This window comes from Camelus ferus, chromosome 11, assembly GCF_009834535.1.
Source record: "Camelus ferus isolate YT-003-E chromosome 11, BCGSAC_Cfer_1.0, whole genome shotgun sequence".
Lineage (NCBI taxonomy): Eukaryota > Metazoa > Chordata > Mammalia > Artiodactyla > Camelidae > Camelus > Camelus ferus.
In genome coordinates, this window is record NC_045706.1 from 8,713,068 (window position 1) to 8,740,893 (window position 27,826).

Below are 27,826 nucleotides of genomic sequence, written 5' to 3' on the forward strand. Positions count from 1 at the left end.
ATCTCCCTTTCAGGAAGAGACCTGCTTTCTCAACAGAAGCTCTGGGGTCCCGCTCTGTATTTCCCCCTCTACACTCAGCCCTGTGCCGTACCTGGCACAGAGCAGAGGCCCAGAAAATCTTGGCTGACCAACGGCACGAAGTGTGGACATCTTGGCTGACAGCCCCTCTTTAGTTTGAAAAGCTCCAGATGCAAGTGCAACCGTCTTCAAGGCCCCTTCCGTGAAGCCAGGGTGGCTGAGCAGTTTTCCACAGCACTGGCAGAGCCCCTAGGATGACTCTGAAGTAACTGATAGGCCCTCGGGCTCAGCCCACGTGGACAATGCGGTTAATGAGGAGCCCGCTGTCGTTACAATCAATTCAAAGAGACTGCAACCAGCTGTTTCCGGGAAAGAAGGACACCAGAAAGCAAAGTATGACGAAGTATTTTTAATAGGTCAAACTCCAAGTCATTGTGCTCCCAGTTCTGAAGAGATTCCTAAAAGAGGCAACTTTGGCCGTTTGGGAAGCCAGCGTTCACCCTCCCGCGGTCTCGGCATCTCCTTCCTCTGGGGGCTGACCTGGAGGAAAGCACAAACGCGCCCAGTACCATTCTGGCTTCCATGGGACCTTGCTCTCATCTACACGTTATAGCAACAGCCTTAGTTGGACTAAGATGACGACTCAGTTAAAGGAGACAAATGCTGACTGTCCAAGCAGGAACAGTCCAAGCTGGCAAGAAAAAGCACACTGCATACATAGGATACAGAAGGGCGAGCTTCTGTCTGCGGGGCTACAACATTACATTTGCTTTGCCTGCGAACTATCAAGAAGGATTCGTTGGCCAGAGTGTTTCTGCTGAACAAGCAACATAGCAGTCAAAAGTCTTGGGCACCCTGGTGCCACCAGCCCAGAGTCATCGTGCAGCGTCCCCTGGAGAGTCTTTGAGGGAAACATGAAGTCCAGCTCATGCCTCTGCCTACGGGTCGATTTCTTCAGGGAATCACGGTGATCATAATGTCTTCATTGCCCCTGCGGACAACCATGTTGAGGGTGCTTTCCTTCTTAATGACGTCGCTGACGTCATTGGCGGAGACCACCGACTGTCCATTGATGCTGATTATGACATCATTTTCCTTGAGCCCACCCCTGCAACACAAAGGGAAACACAATCGTAATGTTCCCATTCCTCCTGGTCTAACTCCATGAGAGGGGATCAGCTTTAACATCAACAGGGGCACAGTTTACAACCTAAAAACCCAGAGCAAACAGAGTGGGGTGGCAGTTAGCTTATGTGAGAATGGCTTAAACCGCCAGTGGGTCGCATTATTTCCTTTTGAGGCTTTTGGGCCAAATCATCAATCATGTCCATTGCAGAAATGCCTACCAACACTAGCGTGACCTTATCACAGAATGATCCCAAAGTGGGTGAGGATATAAGCCTCCACCACCTACAATGACGGTGGCCAACTTGCTTGTGATGGGTCACAACTCAGAGCAGCTCCCACAGGGATGGCCTGATGGTTCTACTGTGAGACACCCGCTTTGTGTTCTTGTTGCTGAAACTTAAGCTCTTCTGTATGACAGCATCAAATAAGCTGTTTTGGTCCTTAATGGTCTAGCACAGGGGTCAGCAAACCTTTTCTGTAAATGGCTGGAAACAGTCAGCTGGCCCCTCCTTGGTCTGGCACTTCTCTCTTTGCGTGAAACCAGGTAACAAACCCTGACTGTGAGTTGAGCTACTTCTTTTCACGTACTTTGATGTTCCCTGGGTTACTTTTTGAGGGGTATGGACAAGCATGGCCTGACTGATAACAGACAATTAGAGAAGGCTTCAGGAGGAGATGCCTCCAGAAGCTTAGCGTGGGATCACTGTCCAAGGTCTCAGGGACACTTCTCCCTAAACCCTCCTTCCTCAGCCAGGCCCATCCTGGAGACTCATAACAAGTCCAATTTCACTCTTTCCATCTGATACCCGCTCATGAAGAGGACTTCTGCAGAAAGGAAGCACCCTTTTGCTGATGAGTCCTAAGCTGAACCAGGTCGGAAGGCCTGACCGGCAGGATTGACCAAGGATGTCTGACCACTTTGTCAAGGATTCTCACTGTCACCTGAGCTGATATGAAAAGAACCACCCTCTCACCCCACTGCCTCCAGGAAACACAGGGGTATTGGGAAAGGGGGGAAAAACGGCGAACTCACGCTTCTGCGGGGGTGTCAGGAATTACTTCAATGATATACGCTCCTGAAAGCACATCTGGGAAGTCTCGGTGGCGGTCCTTCAGCTCTTTGGCTTTGCTGCTCAGGAGAAAAAGCACTTGTGTTAACATTAAGTAACAGGCCTTCCACTGCTGAGACGGGGCTCCTGCCTGGCTTCTCCTCCTGTCCCTGATTCTAAGGTAAAATCCCTCAAGGGTTTCACTTCCACTTTAAATTGCCTGTTGACTAGTGTCACAGTTTACTAGGTAACAGCAAGGGAACTGTTTTATCATTATTATTACTAATTAATTGACAGTAGCTTAAGGAGTCAGTACAATATAGCAGCTGGCCTGCTTTGGAACCCCAGCTCTGCCTCTTTCCCACTGTGTGATCTTGGGCAGTTGCTTAACCTCTCTGTGCCTTGTTTTTCTCACCTGCAAAACAGGGATAATGACATGGGGTTGTCATGAGGATTAGATGAGATTATTTAGGTCCAGGACCTGGCCCGGTGCCAGGCACAGAGCAATCACGTGATTAGTAAGGGGTGTTACCACCATGACCACTAGTGATCACGGCCACCACCCATTCATCCGAGTTCTGACACGCATGAGATCTCTCAATCCTCACCACACACCAAGACGCCTGCACTGTTACCCTCACCTGGAGAGGAGGAAACTGAGGCACTCAGGGGTCAGGTCATCCCGAGGTCACAAGCCAGGGAGTAGCAGATCTGGGATGAGGACCCAGGGACCTGGATCCTGGGGCCTGTATTCCCTCCCTACGCCTCCGTCTCCAGACCAGAGTTCCAGGACAAGACCTGATTCACAGTGCCATCTTGGCAAATCAGCCCACATTCTGGAGTGCTAAGAAAGGCACCACCATATGTATCTGAACTACAGTCCTATGTTCACAATTAATTAATAGGTAAGTAATTATAATAATTAAGATATTAATTCTATATTAACACATTCTGCTCTTTGCCAGCTTTACCTACCACAGTTTCAAGCAGGTCCTTAGGTCTCAGGACTCCTGCGATTACACCAGATTTTTCCACCAAGGTTAAAACACCAGTGCTATAAGCTTGGCAGCCACACACCACAACTTCCATCAGCTCAGGAAAACAAGCCATCGGTCATGCTGAGTCTGACCGGCATTCCAGGAGCACAGCCCACAGGCGGCAGAGCTCAGGAAAGGCAGGGCGCTCTGGGGCTGAGGGAGGTGCTGGGGGCACTCCAGGAATGTGGTTTCAACAGAACAAGTGATGAAAGGAAAGCAGGAGGGAGACTGCCCAGCACCCCGGCCTGCCTTCGAAGAGGAGAGCAGAATCTTCCAGAAGGAAGGACCCACTCAGAACCCCAAAACAAACACAAAAGATAAAACCAGAGGCCAAGGCTAATGGCCCCTCCTCTCTTTCCTGATGGTACTTGATTTTAACCAGAAACTGAGCTGTCTGGAGGCAAAGTAAGGTTTCTCTTCCAGGGGTGCCAGTGAGAGTCTTCTGAAGTTCATGTTTGTTTTAAATTTAAGACACAGACAGACACGGAGGTCCTGGGACCCACCTGGATGTGAGAGACATCATTCGGATGCCAATATACTTCTTCTTGGTGATGGCTTTGCCTGGTGTGACAGAAAAAAAAAAGGACAAGAGAAGGTCAGCCCAGTTGGTGGCTGTGCCCGGGACACCAGGAGCCATGGGGTCCAACCCCCTTGTTTGGAGCATAAGGTCAGGGCCGTCGGGGGAGGCACTCACGTTGTGATTCGAATTCCTGACTGGGCCCCCTGCCTGCCTCCTCCCTCCTCCAGGCAGAAGGTAAACATCACGCCTGCAAGGGAACCTGATGAGCCCTGAACCCCCAACCTGACCTCGAGCAGACGGGTCAATAAGCGTTTGCAGAATGAAGGAGCTCCTGGATCTCAGTTTTCTCATCAGTAAAATGGGACTAATAATTCCCACCTGACTGGGCAAAGGAATTAAATGACATAACCAATAATGCAGTAAAATGATGTACAGAAATCACCTAGGCTCATGCCCCATACCTGTTAGGTCAAACCCTAAAAAACAGTCACGACTGTAGGTCAAAAGTTGTCAAACATCTATGACCTAATACCAGGGGCTTACAGTGTGCATTCCTTTCCTTCTTGATAGGAAAAGCGTGGTTGACCTTCAAGCGTGCCCTTGGCCCTGCCCCAAGTCCCCAAGGGGCAGCCCAGCCCTGGGCCTAAACCTCCTGTGGACTGCCTGGGCCTTGCTGTACCTTTGGCTTGTCGGTCGTGGGATTCCGTTAGGAACTTTTTAATCTTATCAGATGGGATCGCAAAGGAGATTCCAGCTGTCACTTTCAGTGTGTTAATTCCAATCACTTCACCATCCTGAAAAGCAAGATGGAAACAGCTGACTGAATCCGGGAAGGTTGACCGGAAGCTCCACACCCAAAGAGAATGGAGGATTTGCATGAAAGGAAGTCTCAGAGCTACTTTCCAGAACGAGTGGGGTAGGGTGGGCGGAATGGAGGGAGGAGGCTGCTGGGTCGTAGATGGAAAGGCCTGACTTGCACAGCATAAGCCATACTCAGTGACTGGAAGACCCAACACCCACTTCAGACTGGAACCTCGGTGATCGCCAGGATGCAAGCGCAGCATCAAACAATCTCAAAGTGCATATTTGCTCCTTTGACCAGAAATACATTTCTAAAACCCCCAGAGTCCTTCAGGTGATGTCCACACCTTCCTGCTTCTCTATTTTTAATGCTCTTAAGACTCCTCTGCTGACATCAGGGAGAAACCACCTTGGTGCTTAGGGCAGACTCGCTCCATCACCAGGAAAACAAAGCCTCATCTCAGAGCAGCCTCAGGGGCACTGCGGGGGCTGGCAGGAGGCAGAGGGGCCACATTGTGTCTCATTTCCTCTGCGTGTCACCGAGTAGCTTTAAATTGTGGAGGAAGCCAATCTACCCGGTGTGCTTCGATTCAAGATAAAGTCTCAGTCGAGTGAACGCCACACCATAGGAAATGATCCCAGAATAAAAGCCTCGCCTCACGCCATCCAACCATTATTCCGAACACTATTGTTGCAGGTTTGTTCAGCTCAGGCTTAGAACAGGGAACTGCCAGGAGAGTGTAAGTCACTCCTCCCACACTTCCTGTAGCACTGAGAATTCAGCCCCCAGCTCCAGGGACCAGCCAGGTGGCACTGCTATCCTGGGCTTGGCTAAACAGGGCCTCAATTTTACCACCTGTAAAGGAGAGTTGAGATGGGTGATCTCGGCTCTGACAGTCTGATTCCAAGGCTTCCCTTTGTGTGCTTATGAGTTTAAATATAAGCTTAGGCGACATCTTTGTGAGCTGGGTAACTCCTCGTTCCAGCCAGGTCTTAAGGGAGGGCTCCCAGCCAAGACAAAGACTGTGGATGAGCCGAGCCAGCTCCCTCCGCAGCCTGGAGACTTTATTTGAGGAACATGCCTTCAGGGATAGGCCAGGACTGCTGACACCTTCAAAATAAAGACGAGCTCCTTTAGCTTCTCCTGGATTGGACCTGAATTCCACTGCATTTGCTTGTCATATTGTAACACAAGCATTCCACTGGCATAACATTTCCAATTGCAATGCCAGCAGGCCTGACTCTTTCCAGAAAAGGTAAGGGTAATTTGCAAGGTACGGTATGTTCACTTTAAATTTCACAGATTTCACTTTAAAAGAATTTGATGATGTGCTTTGGTAAGCTCATGTTTGAAAAGAAAGCAAAAGACCGTCTCCGGCCGCCGAAAAGAGAGGAGCTGCCGCCATGTCTGCGCATCTGCAACGGACAGTCGTGCAGAACTGCTCCAGCTTCTTAATCAAGAGGCGCAAGCAGGCGTACAGCCCCGAACCCAATAACCTGAAGGCCCGCAACTCCTTCCGCTACGAGGGACTGATCCACCGCAAGACGGTGGGCGTGGAGCCAGCAGCCGACGGCAAAGGTGTCTTGGTGGTGATGAAGCAGAGGTCCCGCCAGCCCAAGCCAGCCACTTTCTGTGTGCGGACCACCACCAACAAAAATGCTCGGGCCACCCTCAGCAGCATCCGTCACATGATCCGCATGGATCTGCGCGTGGCTGCCATCCGCAGAGCCAGAGCCATCCTGCACAGCCAGAAGCCGGTGATGGTGAAGAGGAAGCAGACCCGCCCCACCAAAAGCTCCTGAGCACCCCCTCCCAAAAGCAATAAAGATGTCAGCCGAAAAAAGAAAAGAAAAGAAAGCGAAAGCAAAAAAAAAAAAAGCATGTGCATAGCTTTTTAAAGGCCTTACCAGGTTTACTAATGGGCCTCCAGAGTTTCCATACTGAAATTAAGCAAAAATTAAAAGGTTATGAGTTCACGTCATGACATGGTCCAATTTACTGTCAACCTAATATTTTGCTGGAAAAAAAGGACCTTAACAACTTTCAGAAAATTTTAGATGTGCCATAAATGGGAGATTACACATACATACACACATACATTTGTATATTGCTTCAAAGCCCAGAGGCCAACTACAAACTCCCTAAAACACCCAACACATCTTTTCTCGGCAAAAGGCTCCGGCCCACTTGCTCCCGTATCACGGCATTTCACATCCGAACTCCCCGCCCCACTAACCTGTGTGACCCCCTACTTTGCTGTTGGGACTGGAAATCCACAGGTTTGTCCTATTTTCATTACTTCATGCAGATCACAAGAAAGTTTGGGAATAAAGCCTATTAGAGGCAGCACATGCACAAAACACGCTGTGTTTCTTATTTAGTGGACAGATGTAGGGGAAATGCTTTTTAGAAATGTCAGTCCTACAGGGAAACAGCTGAAGTGGAAAAATGTGACTTAAAAAAAGATTCCGTTGATGAGATTGTGCAGGATTATCCCTGACCTCATTAGATGTTGAATGGGTGGGCCTGGTGCTCAGACTGTACCCCAAAGCAGTGCAAACACCTCTGGGGGCTACAGAGCCTGTGCCAAGGTGAGTGTCCCTCCTGCCACCAAGCTGCACAAGTAGTTCTGACCAGGGGCCGCTGACCTTTGAGGTGGGGGAAGGATGGAGAGCTCCTCCAGGCTGCAGGCTCTAGCAAACTAAAGTGACCATCACAGGAGTCCCTGGAAATTGCCAACAGGCTGAGGACAAGCCCTCGGCCTTGTCTGCTTTAAAGGTTCAAAGGGAACCCCTTGGAAGCACCTTGGGGATCCCGACTCCACTCCTGGTTCCCAAACCCCGTCCGACCCCCATGGGCGGCAGCAGCCGGCTCACATTGATGATGGCATCAGTCTGGATGTAGTCCATGTCCGAGTTCCGGAGCCCCAGCTCTTTGCCGCCGCGCTGGGTGGTGCTGACAATCCCAGTGGTGACTGTGTTTTGAAGGGAAAACGGGCTTCCGATGGCGACCACGAACTCTCCCGGCCGCAGCTCGGAGGAGCGGCCAAGCAGTAGCACGGGCAGCTTTCCCTGGAAACACAAGGTTGGCGTTGCTGCGTTTGGTTAAGTTAATGGAACAGATAAATGCACAGATGTGGAACACCAAGAAGTGAGGGCCGCTAGAATTCACCAGGCCTTGTAGGAAACCGAGGTCCAGCCTCACATCCCTTCCCGGCTGAGGACTAACTTCCCTCCCACCCAAGATAATCAGCGCGTCATAAGCTGTTGTGGGTCAAGCGAGCACTGAAGCCGCACGCCAAGACGTGGGAAGGACCCTGGAGGCCGACTCAGGGTCTCGGCACATCTTGAAGCTATCAGCACAGACCTGCTCTCAAACCTTGAGACTGGGAGACAGAGGGGGACAAATTTAAGATTTGGGGCAAGCCTGACTGCAGTGGTCTCAGAGAGTCAAGTCCCAGGGAGGACCCGGAGCCCACACCCCCAGGTGGAGGGAAAGACTGGATTTGCCCCCACTTATCATAGGCACATCCGTCCCGGGCCTGGAGAAGCGGGAGTTGTGCAGGCTCGGAGCTGCCCTGACTCAGTCCGGTGCGTCTCTGTGCTGAGCACATGCCGTCCTGGGCAGGGGCAGGGATGGGGCTGGGGGCAGCAAGGCATCCAGAGCCCTGAGATGCCAAGACCCAAGAGATGGGCCCTCTCCTCACCAGGAACAGTCTTCCATCAACCCCCTCTGCTCTGGGCCCAAGTGGGCTGATTAACCCAACAAAGCCTGATGTATCCCCAGTGTCCTATGGCAGCCAGGCAGTCAGGAGCCCCAAACTAGTGTTCAGACCCAAACTGACAAAAGAAAGCCAGCTCGCATCACCAGGGCTGAGGAGAGCAGGGCTGCCATCCGAAGGCTCTAGGCTCTCCTCCCTCCCTTCCTCCCTGGAGCAAAGCAAACCAAGTTCCTTTCACCTTTGTTTCCCAAGTCAAAATGAGCAGCTGCTCTGAACAATGAGGGCCAGCCCAGAAAGCAAAGACCTAGCCCAGGCCTCATGCTAATTACAAGCATCTTCATGTTTGTCCGCCTCGAAAAAAGAAGGAAAGAGGAGAGGGGGCTGGGAGGATAGGGTGGGTGGAGCTCAGCATCCCCTCTGCTGGGGGTGGAGCAGACACCAGCTCATGAGGTGGGCCCATTTAACAGATGAGGAAATGGAGTCTCCAAGCAACTGAGTGACTTGTGATAGGCCAGGGACTTAAAACAGCAACCCTGAACCCAGATTCTCTCATCCACTACACGATACCAAGCCACAAAGATCCCCTGCAGTCCCCAGTAAGGAAGGTGCTGGTCAGGAACATGTTGAGTCAAACTCATGGAGGAAGAAGGGATGTTGAAGGAAGGATCCAAGACCTAAAACTTTAGGGGGCTGCATAAGAGGATTGCCCCTCAAATCACAGACAGGGAGACCTCCCAGGAGAGCACCACGGTCAAGCACACTGACCCGGAGCCAGGTGGCCTGATTAGCTCTGGGCCTGAGCTTCCAACCTCTCTCAGTGTTCTCATCTGGAAAACAGGTATAATTTAGCACACTTTCCTCATCAGTTTGTTGTGAGAATTAAGTGACTTAAGATCTGAGCAGCTCTTTGATTGACACCTGGCTCCACCAAGCATCATGTAAGTGGGACAGGTAAGCATCAGGTGTGTTGGTTATTGTTATTAACATTGGGGTCTGTGCAGACTCAGTGGGGGGAACCCCACCAACTAAACTCCTGCCAGCTAGTCCATGTCATCCAGCCCTCCACTCAGGAGAAGACTGGCGGCTCAGGTCTGCCCTGACAGTGACACTTCGCCCTTGGGAGTCACCTGAGGCTGAAGCACGTAGGGCTGCTCTAGAAGGGGAGGCCTGCAGCTCCCCCTCCCCAAGCTCATCAGAGTCCAGCAGCACGCCAATGAGCTCAGCCCGGCCTGTTTACCCTGGGCCAGCGCCAGCCGCCCTTGCCAAGAATGACTTCATCCAACAGGCACAGCGGGTGGACGGGCAGGAGTCAGGGCTGGCGATGTGCACTTGGCCACTCTGGGGGAGGCCCACCATGGACACTGCCGTTCTTCAGGGCCCAGGAATGGCCTTCAGGGCTGGGCTTGAGGGGTGGGCAAGGGGACGCAGCGGTGAAGTCTCCTGGGCAGGATCTGCCAGGCTGCCCAGGATTAGTTGCTTTCCACCAACTTCAAGACAAGAGGTCAAGTTCAAACCCAAAAACGTGGGCCCAGCCCACATCAGCTCAGCCACAAGCTGGAAGCACATGAGAAAGTTACATGGCAGGACTCATTGTGGAGGTCTCAATTCCCCGGCCTGCCACTCCACCTCCTCCCCCCAGGAAGGGGGCCAGAGCCAGGCCCTCGTCTCTCAGGGGGTTTAGAAGGCAGAGGGGCCTAAAGACAGTTCCCTCTGGAACTCCTCTCTTCCAAGTCTGAGCTCAGGCCCAGGGGATGTGGAGAGAAGACAGAAGCTCTTGGGGAAGCAGAAGCTGTGAGGACAGAGAGACCCCCAGGAGGGGAGGAGAACCCCGAGGGCCTGCATGTCATTCAGCTGTGGGAGGGCCAAGCCTGCGACCAGTAACGAGGCCCAGAGAACCCTGTGGACAAGCTTGGCTCGGCGCAGTGAAGTCGTCCACACTAAAGTGACCAGGCAGGGTTGGATGAACGGACACCAGTGATAAGAGCCCAGAGTCTCCTAGAGAACCAGTCCTCACTTGAACACAAGGGGAGGAAATTCGGATCACAGGTGGTCATTTAGCCAAACCTGCACCGATGGCAACAGCAAGTTTAAGTTTTTATTCATTCAAACGTCTCATAGATTCTGAAGGACAATCGTTAAGACAGAAATCAGCAAGTGGACACACATCAAGGCGGGATTCCTAGAACATGAGCCTGGATTGGTGTGAAAGGGATGATCTCTGACCTCCCAGGTGACAAAGCACTTCCATGACCACCCGGGCAGTTGGGGCGTGTTTCCCCGCATTGTACGGATGTGTGAGGCTCAGAGGAGTAGTGACTCCTCGAGGCTCATAAGCAGCTTGGCTAAATAAGAGAACAGGCCCCCCACCTCTCTGCTTGTAAGTGTTAACCTGGAATTCTGGTTGTAGGCAGAAATCGTTACAAGGGAGTCACGTGGGACAGAGGTGTGGGCCAGGCCAGATTTACGGCTCTTCGTGAGGTCAAAATGCCTTATGGGAGCCGTCTGGCCCCTGCTCCCCTCAGGTGCCGGCCGGCCCCGTGACTGTCAGGCTCTCCAGCCTGTTCCAGGTCCAGGTGGGGCTCATCCTGAGCCTCTGTCCTCACCTCTGGCCTGTCTGCTCAGCGCAGCTATACCTCCGCTGGCCAAATTCCTACTTGGTAATTGAGCATGTTATTCCAGAGCTGTCTAGACACATGCTCCATGAGGGGACCTGGGGGAGATGAAATGCAGATATGGCTGGAAGCGCCAAGGCACGCCTCAGCCTTGATCCGTGGATGGGAAACGCCGGGGCCATGCGTTCCTGCTTTAACCCTGCGCCGTCATCCGCAAGCTGGTTCCCGCGCCACCCACATCAAAGGCGTCTCAAGGCTCCGGCTGCAGACACTCTGTCTGAGTCTCCCTCTGAAGCGGCCAGGCCACAGGCCATCATGGAGACGCCAGCCCCTCTCCTGACAGCCACTTCCCACATCTCAGCATCTCGCTGGAGCCTTGCAGTTCGCCTACAAAGGAAGAGTGCAGACATCCATCCTCCATTTGGCAGATGGGAGGAACAACGGGGGAGGAGGAAGAACGGGCACGTGCATGCATCACCTCAGGTTCTCCAGCCACTGCAGGGGAGCGGGGGCAGGGGATGCAGCAAAGCAGCGACGTGAAAGAGCTCCCGGGGGCAGAAGCTAAACCCCGAGGCTCCCGGAGCCTCACCAGGAGAGCCTGTAGCTCATGCTGGCCCAGTCCTTCCAGGACAAAGGGCATCCCAAGGTGAATCCACCACACTGCCAGTTTTCAAGGTTCGGGCTCTTGCTCAAGAGAGGGAAGAGCCTGGGAGGCCAGCAGGGGAGAGGGGAAGTCTAGGCTAAAATGCACACCCACCTCAGCCTGCAAGTGGCTCACTTGTACTAAACACACAGCCTCACGGAACAGCCAACAAGAGGGCCTGGAAGGGAACCCGGATCCCCTGAGCACCCGGGTTGTCGGTCACGCCACCCTGGTCGAGGGAGAAACAGCCCAGATGAGGTTGTCAGACGTCCTGCGTGTGGACTCCAGACATACCATGTCCGTGTTAGGTTACTAAACACGAGCTGTAGGCAGGATACTAACTGTGTGATGGATTTACTGCAAAAACTTAGAAGAGGTTGGCGCACAGCATGAGTAAAGAAGGCTCTCACCATTCGTTTAGATTACAACAAACAAAAGAACAACCACCAGAGGGCCTGGCAGCACGAAACCCTGCCTACATGAAACAGAACTTCTCAACAAACATCCCCTGAGCATCCATTTGGGGCCTGGCACAGAGAACACAAAAGATCAATGAAACCCACCCGTGCCCTCCAGGCTTACTGTCTGATGGGCAGGGATACATACAAGCCAGGAGGACACAGAGCAGTAAAAAGAGATAACATCCATCTCCCTCCCTAACGGCAACTCAGCCTAGAATCTTCCCTAAGGGCTAAATATAGAAGTCAACACTAAAAATGTTTTGGGTGCATCAATTAGGGTTTTTTTTTTTCCCCGCTGCAAGTAACAGAAAACCCAAAGTGAAATGGAGTAAATTTCACCTGTTCAAGGGTAGGGTAGGGGCAGGGCTGATCACTTCAAAGGCTCAAGGACAAGGTCAAGGAGGGGCTTCCTCCATCTTTCCATCTGACCGACGGCAGCCTGTTCTCACGGTCACAAGAGGGCCACCACCATTCCAGGCATTCCTGAGGATGTGAAGATGCCCCATGGAAGTAACAAGATCCTTTCTCCCTACTGCATCTCTTTCGAACAGCTTGAGACTCCAGAAGGGCCCCGCACAGTCCTCCTCCTGGGTCATCGGCCACTGTCCAGTCATCAGGTTACCCTCAACTGCCCTTTGGCGAGGGGGACTGTGGCCCCCATGACTGCCTTAGCCCTCTGGGGACTTGCCTGAATTAGGAATGGAGTGGGGTCAGGAGTGGACCTGAAACTAACTCAGGGCTGCGGCAGCAGGGAGGAGGAAGGCCGCGTGGTAGGCCGCCATCGGAGTCCACCAAAGCCTAGGAAGAAATGGTTCCTTTCCCAGTGGTCTCAAAAGGGCTCTCGAAAGGGCTCTAAGTCCTTCATGCAGGTTTTTCGGGGGTGGGGTGGGAGCAAGAGAAGTCTGCTTCAAAGGAGAGCAATGGTCACAGCTGCACACGGCAGTCAGCGCAAGATCCGAGCGGCCCGAGCAGGGCCTGGCCAGTGTAGACGCACCTCCTCCCTTACTCTCACCCCCTCCATGCCTCGTGCCCTGTCACCCCCTCGGCCTTCACAACCAGCCGCGCCGTGGGCAGGTGGGACACGGGACTGACAGTCCCACCACTGCTGGTGGTGGAGGTACCCAGACTCCACATGTTCTCGCCAGCCCACTCTGCCCACAGCCCAGGTGTTCAGGGCACGCAGCCAGCCATCAAAAAAGAGCTGCTCTGTGCCAGACCTTTCCACGGGGTGGGAGACAGCCGCAGAGAGGACACACCAGGGTCACGGCGGAGATGAAGGAAAATCCAGACAGGCCAGTCAGAGGAAGCTGAGTTGGTAAGTCCTCAGGGTGGGAGCCCCGGCCACGCTCTTTCTCCCGATGGGAGCCTGAAATATCCTCAGACAAGCCCCGGCTGGGGTGGGGGAGGCAGGCCTCTGTGGCACTGGCGGCTTCACCGGCTCTCTGTGTGGCCTGGGCTCCCCCAAAGGTGCGTCACAGCTGCTGATGCCCGCAGGGAAGAAACCATAGTGCTGAGTAAGGCCCCCGGCTGACGGGTCCTTCTGGCTTATTCTCCAGCGTCAACAAAGGGCAGTGCAGAAGTGAAGACACAGACAAAATACTACACACCTGCACACATTCACACACACATACACACATACACACCACCGTGGCTGCCACGTAGCCTGGGGGCGCCCAGTCCCAAGGAGCAGGACATCTGAATTAACTCACTCTGACCTTGGGCCACTTGACAACTTCTCTGGGTCTCAGTTTTACCGCTTTTAAAGTCGGGGTCATCGCAGCTCTGACAGTGAGGGATCTCTCCAGAAGACCTGGTAGATTTCCCAAAAACCCTATTAGCAGAAAATGGTTAAACTGGTCAGATCAAAACAGGCCCCTGAGTCCTTAATAAACCTCTTTCCATACAACTCCGCAACGGGGTCAGCTGATCCCTGCAAACTCTTACAGCTGCAAGAGGAGAGGGGACTCCTGGAATCCTCCAGGCGCTGGCTCAGCCAGTAATCATCTAGAGAGGACCTAAAAGCCATGACCCATCAACATCTCAGCTTCTGGCCACCCTGGCTTTTGTCTCACAGCCCTGAGCCCTCCTCTCATCGCAACCTCACTCCCTGGAACCGGGAGAGAGGAGCAATAAAACAGACCAATAAAACTAGAAGAAAAATTGGCAGCTTTTTTTTTTTAACCTCATGATGCAAGTCCACTGCTCTTTCTCTTCCTTGCAAAGTATAAGTGCTCCTGTTACAAAAATATTTTTGTTGTTCAATCTGCAGACGCCACTGTCTTTGCCAGCTGCCTGGCACACACATTTTCAAGGGGCTGGGGCTCCCAGGCTGGCCCTGGGTGCTGGCTGAAATTTGCTTCAAAGGCTAATGTTGCAGTAACTGGCTGAGACTCAGCTAAGTGATTCAGCGCGTCTTCTGGAAAGAGTTATGCTAACATTTCATTTTCTTTAAAAAAAAAAAAAGAAATATATACAGTGGGGGAAAACAGCACGTGCCCCCTACTCAGCAAGCAGACCCATTGAACTTGCATGCTTCCTAAGGTACAACAAACTAGACCTCGGAGGACTTCAGGAGGCTGTGAGCATCTAAGACTGACCTGAGAGACAGAGATCAGTCTGGGCGAGGAGGGACATGAGCTCGCGAGGGGCTGTGGAAAGGTGGGCAGATCAGTGGACCCAGACGAACTAGAAATCTGCTACATAATTTGCAGGGCCCAGGACAAAATGAAAGTATAGACCCCTTGTTCATAAAGTGCATAAAAAGTACCATTAAAGGAACTAAAATACAAAGCTTTTTCTTTTCTTCCACATTCTCTCTCTTGATCCGTCCTGATGTTTTCATCTGCTGGTTGGTGTCATGCTCCCTGGGGCACAAACACATTCATGGAGGGAATGCAGACCCAGGGGCCTCAGACTCAGGGCTCTGCTCACCAAGCTCCTGGACAGACCCATGCACTGTGCCCGATCAGGGGCAGGGAAGTCAAGCCAGGCATCTTCCCATCCCAAGGGCCCACTGTCCCAACTCACAGAGGATGGATGACCCCCAAGGGCACTGCAACTTCCTTCTGCACCAGGATGCACTAGGCCCCTGGATGGGGTGGGAGAGGCTTGTCCCTGCCTCGTTGCTGGGAAAATGCCCTGTGGCATCATCCACCTGAGCCCTGCCACTATCTGCTGCCCCAAATGCCATAGGGTGTTTGCACTCAAATCCGACTTTTCCTGTGCCTGCACTCCCTGGGGGAAGAGGGTGGCAGTGATCGTTGTGTGTAGCCAGGGGTCCCAGGCACTGGGGAGCAGGGAAGCCAAGAACCCATCCTGGGGAGGGCTCCAAGCCCCCAGCACACACTCTACTGTCTCAGCAAATTCACTTACAAAACACAAATTCAAAGATAAAATTAAAACGGAGACCTCAGAGAATTAAACCGTCAAGCGGGGTTCCCTTCTGAGCACAGGGCCTGTGAGTGCTGGGGTCACATGCCCACCAAGCAGCCAGGCCTGGTGAGAAGGTGATGGACCAAGAATGAGATGCTTGGGATTCAGATCAGAGAAGGTGGAGATCAGTGATGACAAGGTCAAGGGCACAACCAAGGGAGGGTGGCTGCAGTGAGCAGGTGAGCCGAGGGGCCAGGGCGGGACGGCTCTCCTACACGGCACGGAGATCACAACACACACAGAGCTCAGAAGAACGGTGTCATCAAGAGTTACCAGCACCCGTTGCCCCAGAGTGACTTCTCTAGTTGCCATACAGGGAGGGGAGGAAGGGAAGACGTGGGAAGAATGGGAGGGTGGTGGGGCCGTGATTCAAGTGGGAGAGAGAAGAGAAGTGGGGGAGATGGAAGCAAAGAGAGAAAAAGAACAGGGAGTGACGGTTGCACAAAAACAAAAGAGAAAGAGCAAATAAGACACACTTCCTCCCCAGTTTACAAAAACCACCAGAATATTTACTCCCCTTTAAGCTGTATCAAGAAACACCGGCATTTCTATTCCCGTATGCTTGTTATTTAAACCATAAAATATCAACAGTTCTATACGGGAGCCCAGCGGCCAGTGACTGTATATATTCGGTGGCATCTGCAGGAGGAAAAGCACTGTCTCATCAAGTGTGACTCTGGTCCTCTCCGGACGTCAGCCTTCTACTTTTATCCGCGACTTCAAGTTGGCCACTGCTGCTACAACGTTGTTTGGCCAAGAAATGTTTATGAAAATCAACGGATGTGAAAGTGAATAAATGAAAGAATAAACAAACCAGATCTTAAAAGAGCCATCAGAATCTCAAAAGGAGGATTAGTCCAATATCTGGGGTTAGCCAAGGACGGCAGCTAACTGACTCTGGATGCAGCCTGGTTTTCAGGCATCTGTAAAGTTGCAGGCTCAGGGCTTAGGTGGACAAAGGGGCAACTTATACCCACCAGCTCCCCAAAGGGAAGGGCCACGGTCTCACTGTGTTTGGTAGGCTCAGTGCTCAACACATGGCAGCCACTCAGTATCTGCGGAACTGAATTGAAGGCGCAGTGGCTCCCCTCACGCTGCTCCCCTACAACCGCTTAGAGCCCGTGTGGTCCATATGCAGGGAAGTTGTCCAGGATGTATCATTCTTTAAAAAAAAAATTTTAAAGATGTATAACCTCCTCTATGTAAAAATAACTTGAGATGGTCAATGACACAGGGCTTATTACAATAAGTTAATTCATATATATTCACAACATAAAATGGGGCGTAGAGAATATTCTAGCCACAGGGCCAACAGTTTCTATGAGCTGCTTGGCAGCCAAGGCAAAGAGGGAAAAACCATGAGTCACATGTTCTCGTTATCAGATTCTGGGGCCCTACTGAACAAGAGTGACCTGTTAATTAGCACATTTATTAGAACAATCGGTCCTCAATTCACCAGAAGGCCTTATTTTTGCCTCACCATAGAAGGTGGTCTGGATGGTTTTAGAAAACCCATTTTGGGAAACTGCCCCCATCCTGCCATGAATGAAAGGTGACCAGCTCATTATGAACCCTGTGCACCTCTAGACTCTCAGGAGATAAACTACATAAGAAATTGGAGCTTTCCAGAGCACAGCCAGGAACCTCAAAGAACCAAAGCCAACAAGGGGCGTAGACAATACGCAGAGGAATCAGCTAATCCCAAGGATAAGCTTGTGTTCTGGGGGGCCCTAATGAACTCACTGGGAAATAAGTTTACATTAGGCCCAAGGTCCAGGTCCTCAGACTGAGCAGAAAAGGAAAAACTAAGCAACTCTAGTCCCCTGATCTTCCCTTTGGCTGGCTCTACCTGTCCTTCATGTCTCAGCCTTGACGTCACCTGCTCAGATAAGCTTCCCCGCCTACACTAGCATCGGAGGGCTCCCCAGCCCCCAGTGCCTCCTACCGCTCCTTCCATTTGTTCCTTCCTTGTACCCACCACCACATTTACCCTAGTTGACCTGTTTCCCGCACTAGACCATAAGCTCTGTGGCTTTTGCCCATGGCTGTTACATCCTCAGTACCTAACACAGTGTTTGGCCAAATAAATACGCAGTAAATATTTACAGACTCCGTGAATGGATAAGGAATAACTGAAAGAAAAAACAAACGAGACCTTAACAGATCATCAGGATTGAAAATTGGATAGTCATTTGCAAAACATCTTGGAATTCACAAAATTCCTCTCTACAGATATCACAGAGAAATGGGTCAAAACTAGGCCTCTCTGTGCTTCATCCGGCAAGACCGAAGCCTCTTCTTCAGCAAAGAAGCACAGTCTCCCAAGAGCAAGAACACGAGGGCAGCTTCCCTGCCCTTCCCCCCGGGGTCACCTCATGCTTCACCTCACCTGGGTCTTAAGAGCATCTTCGGCTCCAAGCACATTCGGCTCCTCTAGAATAAGGTGTTAATCATCTCACACCAGGGTTGGCAAACTTTTTCTGGGAAAGGCCAAAAAGTAAGTGCTTTTGGCTTCACGGGCCATGTGGTCTCCATCCCAACTATTCAACTCTGCTGCTGTCAGCAAAAGCAGCCATAGACTTTACATAAGCAAATAGGCATAGCCGTGTTTCAATAAAACTTTATTTACAAAAAAAGATGGGGGCCCAGATTTGGCCTGCAGCCACAGTTAGCCAACCCTGGACCCCAACACGTGGCTACACACTCACTAACCTGGCAAATGGAACCGATGTATGCCCTCCCCGCTCAGTGAAAGGGACAGGAGACACTCCCAGCGGGGCACCTACAAATTCAGTCCCCACAAGCTGGGAACTGCTTGGTCAGAACCATAAAGGATCGTCTTAGTCTAATTCCCTGAAGAGAGACTGCCAAAGTGAAAAAAAAAAAAAAAGCATTACCATATTAAGAGAAAAACATCGCCAAAGAATTTCCTTAACAATCAACGAAGTTCTTGAAAAGGGGCCAGAGAACACACAGGGCTCCGGTTTTGATAGTTTGGGGAACTGAAATGTTTTCACATTCCACGAGAAGCTGCCATTGGAACACGCAGGAGCCGCGTCCCCGGGAGCCCCGGGACAAAGGCTGGCCCAGAGCAAAGAGGCCGGCCTCCACGCCAGCGTCTGGACTGACATCACCTAATGAAATACTGATTCACATCCCCCTAAAAATGGTTAGAAATCAATACGGTAATAGAAGCCTCATAAAAATCGTCAGGGGCTGTGGCCTCTGAGCCAACGCAGTGCAGCCCTGACGGTTCGGTGAGGGAAAGAGGACAAACCACAAAACGACCGGGACCCGGACGGAGGGAGTCGGGGGAATTCGAAATGGAAAAATACAGAAACAAAATACGTGGGTAGCTATGGTACTGCAAGCCGCATTCCAGGCTCCCGTTACTTTACAAGGATGAGTGACGGACTCCAGGAGATGGGCGGCCGCTCCAGCCCAGGCTCCGTGTTATCTGATTCACTTCTGGACGGGCTCAGGCGGCTGAGTCAGCGCCGTCTTCTGACAGTCAGGTTGTCTGAGGCAAACTGGCTGAACAGGGGGCATGAGTCACGCCTGACACACCACTCCCCTCCCTCGCCATCGTCCCTGGGGCCGCCTGGACCCTCCTGGCTCAGAGAAGTCAGCCCAGCAGACCCCCCACACAGCAGACCAAGTTCTGAGAGACAGGCCTGCGGGGACCAGAGCCGGCCCAGCAGCTCCCAGGACTCCTGCCTGAAGGGCCCAGGCCCCTCGATACCCGCCAAAGAGACCCCAGTTCTGAACTTCACAATCAGTGGCGTCAGCTCCTCTGGCTCCAGCAGCCAGCCCAGCAGGAAAAGGACCCTCTGCCAACAAAGCAGCCCCTGGGCCCGGAGGTGTCACTCTTCAGCCACTTCAAACAGGGCTGTAGGTGGCATCTGGCCCGAAGGTAGCCGGGAACTGATGCAGGCCTAGGGGTGAAGGCAGAGAATCACCACACAAGCCTCGACAGGGCTGCTTCCAAATACTCCCCGGGCTGCTGGCGTCAGGGAAAAGCCCACAGGAAACCTCACCACCTCACCAGGGCTTTGAGTTCCCAAAGACCTCAGAGCTCCTGGGGCCCCAGCAAAGCCACACGCCATCCACACTGCAGGGAGCCCTCGGGATCGGATGAGCACTAGCCTCGGAGTCTGGAGGGTGGGGGTTCTGCTCTGCCAGCAGCCTGCTGCCCAGTCACCTTGTCCCCAGGAAGCAGGGGAGTAACTCATGGTATGGGCCCTGGGGCCTTCCTGCACCCCCTTCCCACGGTGAGTGGGCCTGCTTCCTCCTGGGCAGAGGGCTCTGAATTCATCCCCTGGACTTTGCTGGTGAGCACATCTACTACGTGACAAGTGACAAAGACAGGTGTGTCCCTCCCACTCTAGCAGCACAGAGGAACTTAAATCTACAAGTGAAGAAGACAATTGTAACGATGAAGAGATGAGGAGGGAAAGATGAACAGTGAGATGTGATCATCTCAGGGGTGAAGTGTGCCCCGAGTGATGGGGGGATTGGGACGTGGGGCACACCCCTGGGCAGTGGGTCAGGGAAGGGCTGTCTGAGGCAGATTTTAATCCAAGGCCTAAAGAGCGGAGGGTCACCTATGGAGAAGCTGGAGGGAGACACCCCGAGAAGGGAGGCCAAGGCTCCAGGAGAACACCCCTGCTTTGTGGGAGACAACAGAGGAGGGGGTAGCTAAGCAGAGTGGGTGAGGGGCAGAGAGAGCAGAGGAGATGGGGAGAGAGGGGTGCCCATCAGGCTGGGTGGGTCTTGAAGGCCCCGCTAAGGAGTTAAGATCTCTCTGTAAGAATGAAGGGGCTCCCAGGGGGCAGACAGGACACATCTGAAAGTTGCAACCATCAACGGGGGTGTATGTGCTTTTCTCTTGCTTGTTCCTAATCAACTTGGCTGGAGAAACAGCTGGGACAAAAGTGACTTTCCTCTCTTCCCTCCTTCAGTCCATCCCCAGTATTTCTGTCCTGCACTCTGGCCTAAAGAAACCAAATATTTTCTCTCTCTCTTCCTGAACGACTCAGCAAAAAACTGCACGGACAAAATGCTGCCTTTGGATAAAATTTTTAAATGTTCTGCAAACACAGCCAGCGTCATGTTAAACACATTTGGAACCTGTTTTTATCTGAAGCTGAACTAGTTTGCCCTCAAAGCTGCTTTCTATTAAACTGTTTGCATGCACACTGTCCTTACTCCCCTCCCCTGGTGAATGCTGGCCCCAGTCACGGCTCCAAAGAAAGGGGAGTTGCAAATGCTAGGACAGAAGCACAGAAAGAAATGTCCAGGCCAGCTGCGGTTGGAGGGGGCGGGCCTGTTGGGGGACACCCTCCTCCTCCAGCTTGGTGGGGGCAGCAGAGCAGGAAAAGACGGCTGCCCTGCTCAGTGAGCTTTCTTCCAAAAGTTCTTCCTGGCTCAAGACAGCGGGGAAAGTGAGTGCACATGTGTCTGCTCAGCAGTGAAAAGCAAAAAAGGCCTTTGGTTGCAAGCCCAGAAATATCTCTGGCAACTTCAAGGCAAGGGAGGTTTACTGAAAATGTGAGGGGGGCCTGAAGAATGGAAGAGAAAGGAGGCAGATCAGGCTCAGAAAGGACAGGGACTCAGCGCCGGAGGTCTCAGTAGCGGGGGCTACACCAGCCTTCCCCATGTAGTTTATCTGCCAGTGACATCCAGCTGCAGCTCCAAGAGGAGGACCTGCTCGATCTGATGGTCCTGTGCCCACCCCTTGGCCCCAGGGGGTGGGGCGCCATGACTGATGTCCCCACCAAGACTGTCCAGTGCGGAAGAAGTAGACCCCAAAGGAAAATGCTGGCTGCTGCTCCCAAAAGAAGAGGGAGCGGCGTGGGTGACAAGTGGACAGTGACAACAGGTGTCCGCGGTCATTTCCATTCATTAAAAGTGGCAAGAATAGCACGCTCAGGAAGGAGGATTGCTGTTTAAGTAATGGAGAACCCTTCACATGAAATGCTGGTGCTGCGGAGAGGAAATGGGCCCAGCTTGTGAGCCACCAACTTAACCACTGGGCCCATGTATGTGGGGGGTGGTCACACAAGTTTTACTGAGTTATTTGGAAATGGCCCTGGGGAGGCTGGACCTTGACCTCATAGCATAAGCGCCATTTGGAATGATTTCGGTCCATGAGTCTAATTTTTGTTGGTTCTGTTCTGCTTCTTCTGAGATTTCCTGCTCTGTTTCTTGCTCCGGAGGAGACACAGTGCAAAGCAAGCCCACCTCCCCCTTTCCCCTCCAACCCCCCACCAACGCATTGCCTGCACGTTATAAAATCGTTTGGGCAAATTTGTATTCACCGAGGTGAGAGGCTCCATCCAAACTGAGCCTCATTACAAGCCGGTCTCCGCCCCCTTCTCCTAAATAATCCATCATCAAACTAAGGGAACAAAATAGAAAGAGCTGGAAGAGATGTTTTCACTCTCCCACTTCCAATGACTATCAGCAAAAAAAAAAAAAAGGTTAGTCAGTGGAAACCAGTCTCTTGTGTGGGTGTTTGCAATTCAATATCCTTTCATTTCCGATTCCATTTTGAAAAGCCACATTAGTTCAACTTTAAATTTGCAAGCTCCTTTTTCTTGGGCTAGAAACTCATCTCAAATAGCATGCTGCTGGCAGAAGGCTAGCCTCCCGGGAACAGCGAGAGCCGGGTCAGAAACACCCTGCAAAGCTGGTCTGTGGAGTTGGTTCACATCCTGCCTAGACATGCCGGGGATGACAGGAGGAGACACTCTCCACCTTGGCTCAAAATCTGAAAAGAATATCCCCGGGCCAGAGCAGTTGCATGGGATTCACCCACGCGTGCCAAACATGAAATTACTCAGCGGGGGCAGCGCACACAGCATCCGACCAGCGTCCTGCCTGCAGAGAGCCCCCACGGCGGGCTGCCCTCCCAGGGCTCGGAGGAGCTGAGAAGCCCCGCGTGCAGCCACAGGATGTGCTATTCTGGCCAGCCTCCTTCCGGTGAGACTACCACATCCTGGACTCCTTTCAAGCAGCCTGTTCCTAAACAGGGGTGCGCCAGCCTCCCCATGGGCTATTTAAAGTTGAGCCATCCCATCAGACCACCCATCACAACAGAAGACCAGCTGTATCCTTCCTATAATGACCATGGGCTTGGGCACTTGGGAAGTCTGGCTGGCTTCGGAGGCTGTAACTCACCACAGCATAGCTGTGTGGCCTCAGGCAGGTGGCTTAAGCTCTCTGAACCGCTGTTTCTTCCTATATAAAATGGGAACGATACAGCTAACTTGAAGGTCAGGTGACAGTGACAAATGAAGTCAGAGCCTGGTCCAGCTTTGGAGCTTGTCGAGTAGAAGTTATTATGATTACGCTGTGACCAATAAGCACATTTTGAAAGACGAGTTGTTACAGAAATTCCACGGCAACCCAACAGAAATAATATGCAATTGCAACCTCATTAAAGGCCAGTCACCTACACCGGGCACAGAACCCGTTTCTGTCCGGATGAACAGTCTGTGCTGTGCCACCCGGGTCTGACCTCACAGCCCCCATCCAGGTAAAATGTACGGAGAGCTGGAAAGGAAGATTCCTCCTGGCTCTCAGTCTACGATCTGTTCCTGGGCCAGAAACGAGGTTCGAACCTACGCTGAGTCCTCCTTCCACAGGAAGTCCGGGAAAAATGACAGGGGCCTGGAGAAACCAGAAGACACAACCTCCTTAGCACCTGGCACGGAGCAAACCAAACCCCTGTCATCAACAGATCAGCAAGTGGAAATTTCTGACAGTCTAACAGCAATGGGATTCAATTTCAGAGAGAAAGACTTCGCTAAACAAATCAACAGAGGGAAAATGACTACAAGAAGAGTATTTCAATAGAAAGCAAACCATTTCCTAAACTGAGCTCTTAATGTCTCAGTTTTGGGGAGGCGGGGGAACGACAAGTTCTACACTGAGATATTTGTAGTTTTCCCTGCACACATCCTTTGGCAGGAGAGCCACATGAGCATATTAAAAGCGCTGAGAAGTGGCTACGAGGAAGAAATTCAGTAGCTTTGTTTTAACTCAAGATTTCCAAAACTTTGAGTACGGAGTATTGCTTTAAAATACATCTCCTAACTCTGCAAAGACCCAACTGGGGAGACCTGGTTTGTTTTCACAGCGGCTGTTTACATGCTAATGATGGCTAACTTCAAAACCGGTAAATACTCTATACACGGGTGAGTGCACAAATAAACAAAAACCTGTAGCAACAGTTGCCTCGGGGGCAGGAATAGAAGGGAGACTCAATTTCACTGCTTATCTACTCATTTCTTCACAAACCTATTGCTTTACTTTATAAAAATTTAAAGCAGAGAAGGGAGGGAAATAGCTCAGTGGTAGAGCACATTCTTAGCATGCTCAAGGTCCTGGATGCAATCCCCAGTCCCTCCATTAAAACAAGCAAACAACAAACAAAAAATACTGTTGTTAGAACTCTGCTCTTATCGCCTGCTTATTAAAGAAGCTCCCATGAGCTCCCTCCCTTTCCCCACCCCAGACCACACTCAGCATCTCCTAAATGCTCTCCTTTGGTCCAGACTTGACTGGTTCAGACCCGCTTTGGTGCTCTCCCTGAGAATCTCATGAAATCAGGGAGTTCCAGTCCTTTTGATCTCTCCAGGTTCTGCTAAATTTTAGCCAAGGCACCTGAGAACGTGGTCCTGGAGGTGGGAACACATTTACCTGGTGGTCAATTTTGATCAGTGCAATGTCTGCCTTCTCATCCACATCTTTGATTTTGGCTTCATAGGTGGCACCGTTCTTCAGCTCAACTTTGACCCGATGCTTGTTGGTCACCACGTGGGCATTTGTTACAATCAGTCCATCTTCAGACACGATAAACCCAGACCCACTGGCCACCGGCACCTCCCTCTTAGAAAAAGGAAGCCTAGAACCAAAAAAGGTACCCAGTTAAGGCTGAAACACCTTAAAAATCAATTCTTTGACACATTGATGAATTGGTTTGGTAACAGCAACAAACACTCAGCAATTGCTACTTTATATATTGGGTTTATTTAACTTTAAAAAATGGAATATTAGGCTGACTTTGATATGCATCTAAAAATTCCACTTAGAAAATATTCTTAGGGAACCTCTTCAGAACCAGAGGTTCTTAAAACATCTAGAAGGGTCAAGAATGTAGATTTAAATAGTCAAACAGGAAAACATCCCACGGGAGAAATGCTTATCTTCCTGTAGGACTATATTCAGTGACACTCTAAAGTGTCTCAAAAATAGCTCTGATGTTTTGTTAACGGCAGCGTTTTTGGTGGGAGCTTCAGAGGCAGTGGAAAAAAACGAAGGCTCTCTTTACTTGCGAAACAGTTCGATGTGAACCACGGCAGGAGCAATCTTCTCCACCACGTCGGCAATAAAGTTGTATTTATGGCGCAGACTGTTTGGATCTTCCTGCCCTGAGAACAGAAACAAAGACAGGATATTTAAGATGCTTAACAAAGACAAGATATTTAAGGTGCCCTGTGCTGCGGTCACCTAGAGAAAGGTGTGGGTTAGAGGAGCCAAAAGATGCGCACAGAGGTCTCTAGAACCAGAAGGGAGGTGAGGACAAGATCCTACACTTGGGCTCAGTTGCAAAAGTCTTCCTGGCTCTTGAGAAAATACCCACTCAGATAAGATAGCAAAATCCAGCAAAGATGACCCCTTTGCTTGACTTCCTTGCGCTCAAAGATTTCACCCCGAAAATGTTGAGCCAGAGGCATCGGCAAACACCTGAACCTCTTACTGGCTATTCCAAAAAGTTGGCCATCCAGGGTCACCTTGAAATGGCATCATCCTCTGCCAGAGTCCCTTCCCCGACTCCCCAGCACCACAAAACCGTCCTTCTCAGCACATCACCACCATCGGGGGTAGGCTGAGGCTGTTTTGATGGGATGCTCATCAGATGCTTCAGATTTTAAAAAGACTATTATGAAAAAGCGTTAAGGCAAAGACAGATTGTGTCTTTCCTGCTGTCTGTCCCCACAGCAGTTTTCCACCACACCTTGACCATTCAGTCCACTCCCTCCACCCCGAGACACCCCAGACCAAAAGGTACAAGACACGCTTTGATGCTGTTGGAGAAAAAAAGAAAAATCAAATGATTGTAATTCTCTGTATAAAATATATGCACTATAATTAGTGAATCCCCATATGGGGGGCATTTGTAAAGCTACTTTCAGACAAAGCTATCACACATCCAATGTCGGGCTCCCAGCAAAGCAAAAAGTTAGTTACCACCAGCCAGGTGCACACACCCATGGCTTCTGACTCAGAAATGAGCTCAGGGACCAGAGACTCAGGGTCCGAGAGCCCCCACTTTGCTGGCACGCGGGTGGCAGAGGTGGCGTGGCTGGGAGGCGCAGCCTGAGCCTCTTACTTTGGCCCCAAATCCGTGCCACCTGCTGAGACCCTTCATTAAGTCTCTGCTCGAACATCAGAGGGGTTCCAGGCTAGTCTGCAGCTAGAGACCCACACATCCCAGCCCTTCTCGCATCTCCGCCTCGGCCCGTGGGTCCAGCTCAGGGCAGCGCTGGGCGGCTCCGCCACCCTGCAACCACCCGGCCCCATGCAGAAACCCACAGGGAGCTTTCTGAAACCTTCAGAGCAATTTGACAGAGGAATTTTATGCCTCTTGCATCTAAAAATTTGAAATTGGGGCTGGTATTCTGTATCTTTTTAATTACATCTTGGTAGTAATTCATTTTTAGCATATTTTACAAAAGTATTGGTCCGCGATGGGCAGGAAATAAAAGGAAAAGAATGCTGATCATTCACCACAGAGGGTCTGAGAAGCACTGGTCTCTCCTGTCACTGGTCACTCAGCAGGACTCACAAACAGCCCATAGTTTACGAGGGAACAGCTGGCCTGCAAAAATGCCCCAGCTCACCAAAGGGCCCGTGCGCCCCGTCCCCAACATACACACAATTACACATGCACACACATACACTCACACAAACACACTCATGAGCACTCACACTCACACGTACACAAACTCATCCACACACACGTACACACTCGCACTCATGCATACACACTCACGCAGACTCCCTCCGACTCTCACGGAAACACACATTCAATACACATACTCTTACATTCGCGCACATACATAAATTCACACGTACGCATACGCCTCCCTCTGCGAGGCGGGCACAGCCATTCCCCGGGCTCGTGACTGTGGAAACTATGGCATTTCTCAAGCCCCTGTGGCTCTCAGAGCTGCATGTCCGTAGACGACCCTAGGACACCACAGCTTCTGTCCAGACCCCAGCAAGGGTCTCAGCTTTCCGACTCAAGACCTCTGGGCACAGGACATCCTCCCAAGCTTTCCCTCCTGGAGGTGAGTGAGGGACCATGGGTGAACAAAGGGCCCCTCTTGGTCCCAGAGACGGATCCATGTGGCTGATGCTTTATTTCACAGTTGGAATCCGCTCTCTTTTTGCATGGCTTGATTTTTCCAAGGGGCAGGAAAAGACTTGCAAGTACTCAGCAAGATAAACCAATTCCACAAAGTCACGATAGCATCATGCTTACTACTTTTGCTTCCAAAACCTTTTCACATGGTCCCCTTCCTGTAGAAGAGGAAAATCAGATGCTGCTCCCATGTTATATTTAGGGAAACTGAGGCTCATAAACTATAAATGACTTCTCCATAGATACCAACTTTTCTTAAGAGATTGTATAAATCACAGACAAATCTGGCCAAATCTACAACTTTTCCGTTTCATACTGGCCCCACCCGTGTCTGCTGCCCTCCCAGGATTCCAGGTAGCTGTGTTTAATTGATGTTTCTCCCTAAGTCTCCAATGGGAGCCATAAATAAGGGGACAGAAACATTCCTCCTGGACACAGAACCTGGTGAACATCACCCAAAGGCAGCTGTAAACAGATGCATGTGGGTTTCCTAGACCAGCTCCCTGGGAAAGGTCAAAAGCAGTTTGAACTCCTTTAACAAGGCCAGCAACCCCCAGGGAAGGATGGAGTTTCTGAGATCCTCACAAGAAGGACAATTACTAGAGTCTTGCCACTAAAAACTCATTCACTTACTTCCTTTTTCTACTTTCCACGTAGGCCTGGGAGAATCTGCCCACATCAGGGGTGAAAGTGAATGGGTTTTTCCAACTAAAATGAGAAGCAGTTGCTTTCTCGCACCCTAGAGAAAGTGGCCCCAGACCTGCCCACCTGGGACAGCAATGTGGGAGAGCAGGGAGGACCCTGGCCGGGACACTAGAACTCCCGGGCTCCATCCATAGTCTACTGGGTGGTCTCCATTTCCCGTCTGTAAAATGGGGCCAACCACCTCTAGAATGAGCTGTGAAGTCTGTTCCTCTCCAACATTCTATGATGTAATCCCTGAGTCTCCCTCTCACTCCAACATGCCAC

General features: G+C 51.4%; 2 protein-coding genes across 3 annotated transcripts in view; one reads left to right on the plus strand and one right to left on the minus strand.

The window, feature by feature from the left end:
- Window positions 1-412: 412 nt before the first annotated feature.
- Window positions 413-27,826, minus strand: part of HTRA1 (HtrA serine peptidase 1) — a 49,553-nt gene continuing 22,139 nt past the window's right edge. Inside the window, exons 2-10 of one of the 2 annotated variants that reach the window (XM_032490728.1) lie at window positions 24,761-24,860; window positions 24,130-24,334; window positions 23,053-23,097; window positions 7,431-7,625; window positions 6,462-6,494; window positions 4,432-4,546; window positions 3,736-3,793; window positions 2,180-2,275; window positions 413-1,126 (exon numbers count right to left, since the gene is read on the minus strand). In XM_032490728.1, coding sequence (XP_032346619.1) covers window positions 973-1,126; window positions 2,180-2,275; window positions 3,736-3,793; window positions 4,432-4,546; window positions 6,462-6,494; window positions 7,431-7,625; window positions 23,053-23,097; window positions 24,130-24,334; window positions 24,761-24,860 — 1,001 coding nt within the window. In that variant the 3' untranslated portion in view covers window positions 413-972. The remainder of the gene's footprint in view (window positions 1,127-2,179; window positions 2,276-3,735; window positions 3,794-4,431; window positions 4,547-6,461; window positions 6,495-7,430; window positions 7,626-23,052; window positions 23,098-24,129; window positions 24,335-24,760; window positions 24,861-27,826) is intronic. The other variant, XM_032490729.1, reaches the window with a different exon arrangement.
- Window positions 5,443-6,390, plus strand: LOC102510211 (60S ribosomal protein L28-like). The gene has a single exon (XM_032490730.1). It carries the CDS (start codon window positions 5,958-5,960, stop codon window positions 6,354-6,356), a length of 399 nt encoding a protein of 132 aa, XP_032346621.1. The 5' UTR covers window positions 5,443-5,957; the 3' UTR covers window positions 6,357-6,390.